At 34.8% G+C, this 14,735-nt stretch overlaps 1 protein-coding gene across 1 annotated transcript in view; it reads right to left on the reverse strand.

Annotated features, from left to right (window-relative positions):
* LOC129002045 (dual oxidase-like) overlaps positions 1-14,735 on the reverse strand; it is a 131,081-nt gene that overhangs the window by 83,177 nt on the left and 33,169 nt on the right. Inside the window, exon 2 of the mRNA XM_054429555.1 lies at positions 3,133-3,213. Coding sequence (XP_054285530.1) covers positions 3,133-3,213 — 81 coding nt within the window. The remainder of the gene's footprint in view (positions 1-3,132; positions 3,214-14,735) is intronic.

The following is a 14,735-nucleotide window of genomic DNA, read 5'->3' on the forward strand; positions in this document are numbered from 1 at the left end:
TCACTTCACTCTCCTCACCCTCTCTCTCCTTCTCCCGCCCCTCTTTACTCGACCACCCCTTTCTCCCAGCGAAATACCCGGTATAGTACTGTTGGGGAGAATAGGCTTATGTCAGGTAGTCTTCTCCACTCGCCTCGACATTCTAATGACCCATTAATTTACAAGTTCGATCCTTCTAGTCAAAGCAACATTTTCAAACCTCCTAGCAACCGTCTTGGACTGAACATATGATCAATCGTAGTTGCAATCAGACCATGAATGGAGTCAGCTGATTTCTCAGAGCTACTGATTCCCTCCAATTGTTACCGCCCATCACCTGTGGGCGCGCCCATGTGCTGAGTCAACTTGTAAATCCTGAGGTAAGCTTTAATTAATTACCTTGAGCAACCGAAATTCGACCTTTGAACCTTTAATCAGCGCTAATTTACGGAGGTCAAACACTTTCCGATTTAGGGTACATCGCGTGTATAAATCCCCGTTGCGAAATTTGTTGACAGTTTTTGGCGATTATAAATTTTTGGACGCATTGACGTTTCAAGGCGTTACGAAGGGAACAAGGGAAAGTCTATTAGGCAATTCACCTAGGGTCAATTGCTTTGGTGTGTGTATGGGTGTGCGTGTGTGCGTATGTGTGTTTTGAACGTTGTGTAGCCGCTGTCATACTACCATATGTTTGGCAGTTGTTAATTTTATGAGGTTGATTGTGGTATAGTAACTATAACTGTCTCTGGCAACGCTATGATTGTCGTAGTTACAATCTTCACTGAAAATTGTATCATTATAACAGAACACATTTGCGCTGGAATTGTACAGTAGTAACAATTCTCAATAGTTGTAACAGGTAGCAATAATTTTCACTTTAATTTACTCTAGTGTCAAGTGGCGACGACAAATTGCTAGCGATTATAATATACTGAAAAAATCTAAGTAAAGTGATATCGAATATAACTAACAATCCAAGTGTTAATTGTGAGAAAACAAATTTATGTGAAGCTAATTGTATGACAATCAAAGAAACGTTTACTGTACTCTATTGATGTTGAAGTTAGAAAGATTTAAGTGTTATGAGGGGTGGAACAATCTAAGTGATGTTGAATGTAGGAATAATGTTTTGGGATTTAGAACAATCAAAGTGTTATAGACTGTCTATGAGTTCTATGTGACTTATCTAGGCTGCTGAACCATGTTAAGAACTCAGATGAAGTGGGTTGTTGAACGTTTTAAATGGTCTAGACTGAAGAACAATGAATGCTGTATTATTAATGTATGTATAAAACACATTTCAACATTTTCTTTAGTTTAAAGGTACGTGGATAGTATGTCTCTGTAAAAGAAATTCTATTAGCAATAGATCACTATCTTAATCATATGCTCGATCTAGAATAATTTAAATGGACTTTTGCAATTTGAATGGTGTAGATCGATACGCTTTAATTAAAATTTCATCATGAGTTCGACAGGGCGTTGCGACATCTTGCTGGACCGCTTTGAAGATATCTCGGATCAGCAGCAAACACCTTAGCGTTGATTAATAACCTCGTTTATAGTTAATTGTCCAATATCCCTATGATTAAATGTTGGCCACCGCACCGAATCGCAGCTTATATTACTTATATGGGTGGGTGAGTTGTTTTAGTGTATACCTTCGCATGTTCGATTCTCAGCGAAATAATTTTTTAACAAATTGCGTTTTCCGTTGAACTATCAATCCATTCCAAAAACTAGCAATGAAATTTCTTTAAATTGGATGAAAATATTCACTAAAATTATCCTGTATTTCCTGAACCACAAGCTATAAATTACATTGTTACCAAACTATAAAGAAATATATCATTAGATAAATCATTAAAACGATGTAGTACTCTCTTATTAGATGCGAAAAATAAATACTAGATTATCTCAGCAAAAACCTTAGGTTTACGTATACTAATAAACTATAGGCTAGCTACCAAATTTCTAACCTTTATTTAGTCAAAATCTTAACATATTGTTTAAACCTAAATTGTAGGCCTAATAGACATTGCATAAATACTTATTGGTGTTAGTTTTCAGATTTTAAACGAGTAGAACTAGGGGCGCTATTTCACCTCAGTAAAAGTTGTTAAAGCCGATTCAGACGATATCTTACTAGGCTAATCCTTATGTACAGCAGCGGTGAATTCCTCTGCGACCAGAAGTTATTTTAATTGGTACTTATTTGTAGGCTGAGCACTCGTTATCTAGTTCCCATAGCCTTAGAACGAGTGTGAAAGTTGACTATCAGCTAAGCCCGCGATAAGCAACAAGTAAGACTAGTACGGGACTGGTAGCAATGTAAACACTTTATAAGTGCCAGATATTGGTTTTGTTTGTACAATGCAAATAAAGATTACACAAATACATTTCGGTGCATGGTTCTATAGAGGTGATAGAGGTAAATTTTATATACATTGTCAAAGAGTTAACTTAGACGAAACGTTTGTGACAAGCTCCAAACTTAACACAAAATGTCATTAAAGAAGTCTTTGGTAAGACCGGGGGGGGGGGGGGGGGGCATCGTGAAATAAAAATAAGGGTATTCCAGTCCGTTCGTTGTACTACTATAACGTATGGTTTGAAACTGATCATTCTCAAAGCGTTTTCCTAATCAACTTATGTATGACCTTAAACATTTCACTTGAATAAGTTGTGCACTTTATATGAATTGAGTATGGAATCCAGGATGAGTTTAAGCAGAGTGGATGATCAGAAAACATTTTTACTGACTAACCTGTTTCATTACCCAGGACCATTCATTGAAAGGATGATCAAGAACATATGTAGGCCTATTCAAGTTGTAACATATCAAACTAAAATCTTGACTGTAACCAAAAACATGAATTATTTTGAAAGGTAACCGTCTAAACTGAGAACCGTTTGATAACCGAGTAATTTTTATTTACTTTTAGTTTCATCAAAGTTCTGGCAGAAAACTTCCCTAAGGACTTGGTTGACGCCAGAAATCAAATTCTGATCGAAATTCTGATTCTGAATTGCGAAAGCCCACGGGGGTTGGCCAACTTGGCCAACTCTTATTTAAAGATAGGGGAATCTACTGATAAGGCGTTGGGAGTCGAAAATTATACAAATGAAAAAAATATAGAAAGCACTTACCGACAGCGCCCCACGATGGGTGAGCCAAATTGTTGAACCATCCATCATAACGCTGCTTCTCTGTGAAACTGTAGCGCTTTTCTGCAACAGAAAACATAATTAGAATGTTTGCATGATATTAATAGTAACACGTATCTACCTTCTATAGGTACTTATAATACTCAAATACCACCCACCGACTCACAGATCAATCTATCTCAAAAACTACTAACCATAAGAACTCAGGAATTGGCAGGGAGATTCTAATTTGGCTCTAGGTGTGCAATAAGAAGCGTTTTCACAAAATTCCATCAGGGCTCTGCCCCAGTGGCCAATAAAGTTCTCATGATATCCTTATGGAGAAACGGTTTGTTTATGTTTGAATGGATGATATTTTTTATTTTTCTAAGGGAACAGCTGGTTGTATTTATTTGATTGAAGTTTATATATAGGTAAGAAAATGAGTCAACTGAAATCACTCATCGTAAATATTTTATATGTTAATTTTGTGAACGAGAAACGAACTTTCAGGACAACCCATTCCCTTCAAGATAAACAACGAACTTAAATAAATATTTTGATAACTTTAATGCCATTATTTATCAAGAAATAAGGAAGGAGTTTCGCTAACAATAAGCAGCTTCGCGTATGTAATAATAATGAAGGAGGGTGCGTCGATGTGTCTTGGCTTTGATAGATTCTATGTACAGTTTTTTACTTTAAAATAAATTCCACTAACAAATTAATGTAAGTTCATTCAAATTTAATAAGAGTTGGATATACTTTATCTCGTGCATTGATGTTCTTAAAATACCAAACACAACAATAAGTTATTGAAATTTTACAAGACAATACAAATAACTAGTTAAACTAAAACTTGCAGAAATCTTCTGCAAAAAATATCCTTGACACTATTACCACAACATTATTGAAAAGAACGCAGATGATCATTTTGTTGCAATGGCAAAACAGCTGAGTATAATCAGCTGTGAAGGTTGGTGCTCACTGCTCACTTGATCTCGGTAGTGCTTATTGCCCAGTATGGTCAATGACACCGCCTGCATGATATACTGAGGTTTGACACGACCGCTGTTCTGTATACTGTATAATGTGATACACGTGTCTCGTTGTTCTAGCCACATTTCACTGTCAGCTGTTTGTTTATATGCTGACTGGTTCCAATTCCAATCGCTAGCGCGTGTAGAACAAAACGAAGTTACAACCGTTCACTGTACCAAATAGACTCACTTTAAAGTAAATAAGTTATGATGCATGGATTTAAATAGTTATTGATTTATCGTTCTTATGGATTATCTTAAGTAATTGCTGAAGCAATGACTTAGTTTGTATTTTGATTGGGCGTTAAAAGAATACAACTAATGAAGGTATATGATAATAAAATGTATTTATTCTTAAATACTTTCTTATGAAATGGCGACCTTACGAATGTAGGTATTTTGAGCCAAATGAATGGAGATGAGTGTAGGATGAGTGGCATGATCTTATAATAGTGTTGTTAGTGACTAAGGTCGACTTGTTCCTTATACACAGCTGTTAATTAATAGCCCAGCGAATTGCAACCAAGATCCTTGGCTATCCTACAGTTTATAGTGGAATTTGAACCACATTGAAACCATATTGAAATTTTACAATGTCTGCCACTACAGTGTTAGTATATGACATGGATTCAACACTTGTATCTTGCACACCTGTTTTGAACACACGTTTAGTATGATTTAAAGTAGACGTAAAATTCTGCCTTTCTGCTTTACAGAAAAATCATTGTAGGCCTAGCTTAAATTATCGTCTAGCAAAGAAACAAAAAAAATCATTGTTTTAGTCCTAGCTTAAACTATCGTAAACCATTGTTTTAGCCATTGTTGATCTTAGCTTAACCATTCCAAAAATATTTGTTTCAATTTGATAATACTAGCCGCATAAAAAAAATACCCCCACCGCAGCAAACCTGCAGACTAAGCGAATTTCCATTTGACTGATTGGATTTACACTGAAATGTCTACTTAAAAATATAACATTTATTCTTGATTTAAATAGAATTAGTTTAACAAGTACTTAGGTTTGCTGCATCAGGGAGGGTAAAACTGTTTTTTTTTTTGTAAAATGTGAATAGTTAGTAAGAAATAAAAACATTTTCCAAATTTGATCAAAATATGTTCACAAACAAGCAATAAACTACAACAGTTTACTTATTCTCCATAAGAATAACCTGGGAATTTTAAATTTACAATTTTTTGGAATTTTCTCCGTAACCATTAGGCGCATAATAACGCTTCAATATACTAAATTATTTGTTTTTTTAAGCTCTACAAAATGGTTTGGAAAGAAATTGCTAAATTTTATATTTTTTGAGTCAAAAGTGGGAGAAACCTATTTTTACCCCATAAAACCCCCCGTAAACCCCCGTTCCCATGGTCCGATCATGCTGGATCGCGAACTCGTTCGAATAAACGTACATTTACACGTTTGTACCAAATTTAATCAAAATCGGATAATTTTTGCTCGAGTTATCGTGCTGACGGACACTCACACACACATATATATATACATATACACACACACACACACATATATATATATATATATATATATAATCGGTCCCGCGTCCAGGTCTTACCATGAGTACTACGGTAATAGCTTATTCCCTATATGGGAAATTCGCTAAAACTTACCATTTCTGAAAGTATACATCAAGTAAATTTATATGGACATAGATTTTCAATACAAAGCTGTCAATTGTATAAGCCATCAAGAGTAATAAAATGGACTATGAAGAAGAAATTGAAGAATGAATAAATTCTATTTTCTAAAAAAATAAGCATAACAAATAGTACACTCTCTGAAATGAATCAACCACGTTTTCCAATAGTTGTGGTCAGTGTACACAAAAGCTCATAGTTATCAACATAAATAAAGATATATTAATTCTTCTTACTACAAGATGGTTATTATCATGAACTCATTCAATGGAAAATCAAAATTGAATACATCTTTTGTCAACTTTTAGGAGTTAACGTCTGCGTATAAGTCAATAAATCACTAATCTTCTCAAAAAATTTTGGAAATTTTAATACATAACTGTTACTTTAACTACAATTACGTGGCGCCAGCTGTTCTGCAAATAAATCTACAATTTGCGCTAAACGCAGACTCACGTATTGCGCCGATAGAGCAATTGCAACGTCCACGGCCTGTTTTATTGCGGCTATAAAATTACTGCCTAGACACACATGCAATTACGAAGGCGCGTTGTTCATAAGTCATAAATAACAGTACACATTCGTGTCATAGAACGACGCTCTCAGCTGTGGACGCTTACACTTCGCACTAACGAGCGTTGAGGTAAGTGGGATGGTTGTTGTTGTTGTTATTGTGTGCTGTAAGTGGTGGAAGCTGTACAGAGAGGGCTCTCTTGGTTAGAAATAAATCGCCTTTTAAGGATAATATATTATACGGTAACTCTTACTTAAATATAAGTAGCTGCGTGGATTTAATGCCGGACTGGAAATCAAAAGGTCGACAGGTTAATCCTGAGAAAATGTATTATGTGGTTTAAAACTGGAGTACCTGGGGACCGAGCCATGGCTCGTTATAGTTTATATCCATCAATTGTATTAGCAAAATACAGGAAACTCACGTTTTATTTACAAATAATTTTGGCTTTTATTATTTAAGTTTCAGGGGAATTTCAATTTATTAGTGCAAATTTTAACCTGGCAATCCACCCCACATTCATTTATTTTACAGTCGATGTAGCTAATTTGAAAAAACATGGTATTAAAAACCAAGTGACAGAAGCACAATGTCATTTTAACCTATTTATTTTAATAATTTCCAACGATCCATGAGACAAACTTAAGTTAATTAATAGTTATGAGTATTGGTTGGATTTTAACATAAGTAGTTTTTTATGCTGAATAGATTTTAATAACGAAGAATAGGAAGTTAGAAGAGGACATTGGGATATTATCCTCAAATGGGGAAATAAGATAGAACAGTGTTGTAGTCTGGTAATCAGCTTAGAGACTAAATCATAAATGGACGCTTAAACAAGATGATTGACTCAAGCAAACAAAACGTTAGGAACTTAGGTAAAATATGGTGAATGACTTAGTATCGTTAAGTTGTTTGAAAAGACAAACACAAAACTGTCAATAACTTTGCTTACTTTGTAATGCAGGAGATTTGGCCGATTATAAGAACAGAAAAAGTATATAGATTTAAAATTAAAGAGTCGTTTGAAATATATTTTCTATATACCAATACAAACACAAGTATGTCAGTATTACTCGTCGAAGTGAGTCGTCGGGGAGCTTTGGTTCTCACGACAAAAAACAAATTAAAATGAAATGAAATGAAATGAAGTCAGTATTACCTTTGACTATTAATACAACGGTCAATGGTATTACATAGAAATTATTTTTGTTACTTGGGCAAAATTGATATAAGGTTATGTGATGTAGTTACAGTATGATCCGCATGTTATATATTCATAAATTCTTTAGATGTGTATTAAAACCAATCATAGATATTCAATGGCAGTATTTATTTATTCTATGGTTCTAGTGTACGAATTATTGAACCTGTTTGATATTTTAATTCATATAACACACTACATTTAAACATGAACTTTATGCAATGCTATATTGTAGAAAAATACACGAAAGAAAAAAACCATCATAACCATCATAATCATAATCATGGTTATTTGTGTAGCTAGTGTGCGAAGTGGAACTTTGCTGCACACTAGAGAAATGTTTACGCACGAGACGCAGGTGAGTGTGGAAAGTTTCTCGAGGCAGTTTGCACTCCCGTTACAGATTATATTTTTCCTACAGTTACTATAAAGTATATAAATAATGAGTCTTTCAATCACCAAACAACACGTTTTAGGTTAGGTTAAATCCAAGCGTTGAACAAAATGCAAAATACTCTAACAGCTGATCGTAATCGTAGTATGTATCGAATTGCCATTTTCAAACGTACACGTATTACGTGCCTAATAAAATCACACTTATTTGTGTTGTTTGGTTGGAATACTGGAGTACGGCAAAAAATTATTGTGGAAAAAGTAAAATTAGTGCGGCAAAAGTAAGTAAACACAGCAATTGGCTACTTTGCGTGACATAAACAGTACAAGAAAGTCCGCTTTGTCAGGTAACTGTAGGGAAAATAATAAGTATAACATGGTCAACGAAGTACAGCCCCCTACTGTTGCACAACACGTTATAACCTAATATTTTTTTTGCGAAAAACAATACCTCTTTAATGAGTCATCCTTGATAACACGTCCGATCATTTAAATTTGTGTAATCTAAGAAACCATACAAAATAATATGCCATTGCGTATTGGATGCAATTCATTATGAACCGATACGCACCAATACCTTATTGATTAGCAATACTCTATGTTAAGATAAGATAACCCCGATAGTAAGTTTTATTTGAACGTGCTATCGAGGTTCATCAGTACACACGTAAGCTAGGTCGGCGCAGAGGTTCATAAAGTATCTCTAATTGCTCCAATTATCCGCTGCTTGCGCGTTATTTATGTTCGTCCGCGTTGTCATTAATTGATAAAGCTTGTTATCTCAGTCGTAAAGGCTTTGCCCCTTAGCGGTTTTTGCTCGACAATTATCCAATGCGGGAAGATGAATGTGGCGAGCTAGTGGCAAGTCGAGGACTGCGAATGTGTAAGGTTAATAAAGTTCAATTGAGTTGGAACCAAGTTTAATTTTGTAGGAATTAGAAAGTTTAGGTTTTTTATTTTAATTCACTAATTGAAATGAAATAACGATTTGAGAATCTTTCATTTAGGAGGCAAAATTAGAACAGGTTAAGGCTTCCCTACCTAACCTAAGGGGAACGTTGCAACCTCTATCAAAATAAGTTACTTTAACAAGGCAAAGTAAATAAATTATAATAATTTAACGTTATGGTTAAAATATAACTTGATACATGAAAACGTCATTTTTGTGAGAAATATTTTTTTTTTTGTACGACAGTAGTCTCTGGTCTCCTTAGATGTAAAATGCCACTATGTTTCAAAGTAAGGACAAAAGTAAGCACAAATCAGCTTGAATATTTCTTATAAATTCAAAATACATCCAGCCTTAACTAATTCCATTTTCAATGTTGAAAAAGGAACATTTTTGAAGCCTACATAATAAAGTATAATTACATTCATATTACTTTGCATTTCTTTATTTATTGTTTTCTTGCCGATAAACTTTTATTATTATATTTTATTTATTATATTATATTTTGCACAATTTATTACGTACACACGTAACATGGTTACTTAGTCAATGATAAAACTCTCCACGAAAATCGGAATACAGCTTGCTGCTTTTATTCTAAAATAACGAAACATGTTGGTGTCTTAGCAAGTGCCAACGCCATGCTCTTAGTCTAAATCATTAGTTATTGCACGACCATACATTTTGTTGTTAAAAATAACACTTTAAGAGAAGAAAGCCGTTTTATATTGCATGGAAAACTTTAATTCCTTAGACTATAAGCTTTGACTATTGCTAATCAATTTGTTATTATATCAGAAACCCTCCAAAAGCCCCTACAAATGAAATATCTAAGAGTCTCCTGGATTAATATCTGCAGAAAAAGTTGCTGGTATTCCAACCATGCATGAACGAAAACAAAACATTTATTTTATCAATGATCACTTAATCCTGGAGAAACACCTTACATACACGAAGTGTTGCAAAATTACTCCATCACAGAACACTGACCACATTTACATTGTCAATGATCGCTGAACGCTGGAGATTTAATGGGAATAAATCAACCAGTAGCCATTGGACCGTAGCGACTCCACATGCATATGCATGACACACCCTGTAAACATGGGCTGTGTGGTTAACCGGCTCTTGGTGACTCTATCTCCACGGCCTCTCGGATCTTAATCGTCTTCTTACAGTAATCTAAACTTAGGTTTACTATAGATTATTTAGTAGCTTATAAGTCTTACATGTTAATTGATTAACCATTCACAACTACTCTCAAACACTTCTTTTTGTTATTTTATGAAAAACTAGTCAAGTGGTATTTTTATGTTTTTTGTAAGGGAAGGTGCAAATGCTGGTCTTGTTAATCCCTAACGTTGAAAATTTGTTGTATATAGATTAGATTAGAACCTTGGTTGAACCAATTGTTGTGAACAGTCATTCTTTACTTCATTAGAAGTATGTTAGTTTACTGTTGCCGTTTGTGTGATAGGGAAATCTTGCTAAAATTCTAATTCTAATAATTCTATAATTCTAACTGCGTTAATAACAAGAGACTTCATATAGGTATACACCACAACTTTTCATAACAAATTCAAGAACGTCTTAAAATCTTTCATACTTTTTTTTCGACAACTACGTGGGGATCAAAAAGTCACATCCAACTGAAAACCGTTTCAAGACAGCCCAATTCAAAATTTACTCTGATTTAAACACAAAATCACGAGATTAGTCCTCTTCGTTAAGTGACTCCAACCAGTTTGGCAAACGTTAACAATCAGAAACAAAAACACCAAGGTTGGTACGACTGTCAGATATGTAGGGCGCTGCGAAGATCAGTTATTGATGACCAATGTTCCAGTTCTGGTCAGGCAGGTTTACACCCACGGTCGACTGTAGTGGAGTAACATGACTGTAGGCTATGTTTTTAAATGAACGTACAGTGTCTCATGAGTGCAATCAAAACAAACGGCAAGTCGGTACCACGACTGAGAAAACAGCAGCTACGTCGTGGGTTGACGTTCTGTTGCCACCATTAGAAAAATAAACCATCAAACTAATTGATCACCACACATCTGGAAGATTTAAGCCAATCAATCTGTTTTTTTGAAATGGGGACGCCACCTAGGCATGTATTTTAACCCAAATATGAGTGAAGGATGAGTGCATATTGATGTGTAGATTTGTATAGCTTTTTTACTGACTAAGATCAGCTGGTTTATTGGTCAGGATCATTTATTTCATGCCCACACCTGGGTCCAACTGTGATTTGTACACTAATGTACTGCAAATGTTTCATATCTGTTTCCCGCGGTAGATTTAAATTTAAAAACTAATTAAAACCCACATTATTATCATTATCTTTTTAGTGCCCACCTTGTTCCAAAGCACAGACCAAGAAAAAGCTTACGTTACAACATTTAAAAATTAAATCGTGCCGTAACATAGGGTCAAAATCAAATAAAATAATGATAAAAATCCCTTTCTTCTTTTTCAAATTAGATTAGCAGTATAATTAATTTCATCAAACGTATTGGTGTTCTCGAATCAGACCCCCGAGAATTATCGTAGATATGTCAAAACAAGTCGCTTAGTTTCGACACAGGTGACAGGGTATAAAGAATGAGCTCCGTGGCATGACGATGTGAGGTGCCATACATCTACACTCCACACTCGACCTGACACCATAACTCCTCACCATGGGGGGGTTACGGGGGGGGGGGTTCGGACGATGACGCAAGACCGGGTCAGATTTTGTCTTTCGACCTTGTACGTGTTGCTCCAGTTGGAGGGAACGTATGTGTATCATGTTGATGTATTGATGAAATAATATTACAGTAGAACCTCGATAACAAGTCACCCTTGATGAAAAAGCTAATTTTTAAATCCCCTTGTAATTACCCCTAATCACATGTTATTGAAAACCTCGATTAGAAGTCAACCTTGATAACAAGTCTTATTTTATAATCCCAATGAGAGTCTTGTTATCAAGGTCCTTCTGTATATCCATACTGTATGCATTTATAAAATAACGTATTGGAACAATATTGTATTGTAGCATTGAATAGGATTAAGGGTTTACAGAATATGATTGTTGTATGTAAAAAGCGTAAAAAGTTTCGTGGGTAAACAAGTTTTTTTACTTTAAGTGGATTTTAAGTGGATTTTTAAGTGGATTTTTAAGTAATACATTAAATGAGAAATGAACCTTGTATTGTTTCTGAGGAATTGGGTTTTTATGTGTTCTTGCAGGTGTGTTACATAACTATGAGTGGGACGGGTGGCGTCGTCCTGTAAATCCAACTACTAGGAGTTCACGAGTTCTGGATATTTATAGGCAAGCACTGTGGATGCGATACTCCCTGGTGTGGATTAATGTCCGCACTAGAGAGTAAACTACAACTACCCGCAGTACTATCCTGATAATTATACCAATTCGTTAATACCAAGGCAAAAATGTGGTCCGGATTCCACTATTAACTGTAGGTTCCTTAGTTGCCATTGGCTGTATGGGCTATTAATTAATAGCTGTGTCTAAGGAACATGTCGGCCTTAGTCCCTAACAAGACTACAAGATCGCGCCACTTATGCTACACTCATATTTGAGTTCAAATTGGTTCAAATACGCACCTATACTACTGGCGTCCACAGCTTAAATAATTGATCATTGGTAGGCTATGATTGATAGTTTTGATTGATATTGATATATTTCATATGGGGCGCTAATTCTTAGATTCGTGGACAAAGCCTAGCTTAGTAAAAATTATATCTATATAAATAAAATTAGAGTTTTGTCTGTACATTGCTCAGAATTATATATTTTTAGGTTATTTTTACGTCTTATACATTAAATAAGCAGAAACGAGTCTTATCTCAATTTCTGTCTGTCTGTCTGTCTTTCCCTTTGTCTGTAACACTCAAGATGGCATTTACGCTATCTTCTCCTGGAAAACGAGAGTACCTATCAAGATCCAAGTCATTTTAATGTATTCACTGGATTGGCGAGATTGTCTTTAGCCATTAAAATATGGCCTCACTACTTTGTAAATAATATTACGAACGTTCAAAAATGTAGTTTTGTGCGATTTATGTCAAGTTTTCGTCCAATTTTTATTGCATAATCATCTATGAAATAACGAACAGCTGTTCGGATCAAGATTATTTTTCCTATCTGTCACTGATATGTTTGTTGTTTACAAATGTTGAAACAAATGTTGTTTACAAATACCGCAACCTTTTTCAATCACGTTTTGAATGTAAATCCCAAGTGATTAAAAGCGTTTTTCTTACATAACGGATTTAATTAATCGAAAGTGCAATAATATAGTGTAATAGTGTAACCGTGTAAATGAAATTAAATAACTAGGCATCATCCAGTTCAGGAACCAGAGATTCTTTGTGTATAAATTGTTCTTGAGTTTTGATAACCAGAAAGAAGACCTTGAATCAGTGTTGTATACGGCTGGGAAACTTTAAATTTAATAATGATCGTCACCAATGGCTTAGAAATATGGTTTCCACTCATTGACACGGCGCTTCAATGGCGGTTGTGAAAGTGGTAAGTAAAAAATCACAACTGCAGTGGTTGATTGTAACAGAGGTTTACGGATGATGCTAAACTCGCTTTTCTAATATGTTATTTTCTGTTCCTACCATTGACTATATAGTCAATAGTACCTACTCACCGTGTGATGCAATCGCTGGACCATACAGCCATGCTCTTGGGTACGTACGCCTACCCAATTATTCATAACAAACTGTTCGACGACGATCCTTGATACCGGTACTTTTCCCTAGAATACACGGCCTACCTACTTAAGAAATAAAATTACAAACGTCCAAAAACCCAACGTTGTGTGATTTTTGTCACATTTCCTTCTAATGTTATTAGATAGCCTTTACCAATCATTGTTTAGAGAATAGGTACGTAGGGCCTAATCTATTAAATAACAAAAAGTTGTTTGTATGAGGTTGTTTTTTTTTTTAAACTGACACCGATAAGTTTACATTAAAAGTTGTTTACAAATAAAGCAATTATTGGGAAATAACTTTGATTGCCGTCTTAAAACGTTTTACGAGAAAATCAAAAACCAAGAGATCAATAACCTCGGGACTTGATTAACTCATATAATTGGTCGGCTGTACTATAGTTCTCAACTGTGAACGTTGGTTTTTGGTACCGGTTCTATTCCTTAGAACCGTTGGTACTGTTGGTAGTAGCAAGAATCATTTTTAAGTACCAACACATCACTGTACTTTACAAATTAGTTATCGTTGGTGTTGCACCTTATTTATTATTACAGGCGTATTCAATTTAATTGATGTCTTAACTGTACAATTTTTGCTTTTTCTTTCTTGATTCCAAAATGTTAGTTTATGCTAAGAAAACGATAACGCACTTTAGTAAAACATTTATTCAGCTAACCATAATGAATTGTTTAAACGCTTTACGTTGTTTATGTATCAATAGTTCGTGGCCTATTTTGGTAATATTTACTATAAATTACCAATCGTCTATACAAGGGTGGCTTGACCACCCTGGACCAGTCGTCTTCATTTCATATAGTAAGCCGTCATTTCGGGTCATCATCGGTCCAAGCAAATATACATTGTTATGATGAAATTTGATGACATTAACAAAATATTTTAGATACCGGTACTAATTTTACAAGTACTTTGTTATGCTTAAAGCGTAGCAAACCCCCTAATTAAGTTCTGTATTTTTGTGTGTATGTCTGTTAGTAAAGCATTAATATCCTTATTTCTCAGTGTTTCACGGAAAGGACAAAAGTACCTTTATAATGAAAATGTCAACACGAATAAAGTGTTAAATTGGGAGGTTGAAGTAGTACCTTAAATACT

This window comes from Macrosteles quadrilineatus, unplaced genomic scaffold, assembly GCF_028750875.1.
Source record: "Macrosteles quadrilineatus isolate MER2022 unplaced genomic scaffold, UCM_ALF_1.0 Scaffold_9__3_contigs__length_116548681, whole genome shotgun sequence".
NCBI classification, from domain to species: domain Eukaryota; kingdom Metazoa; phylum Arthropoda; class Insecta; order Hemiptera; family Cicadellidae; genus Macrosteles; species Macrosteles quadrilineatus.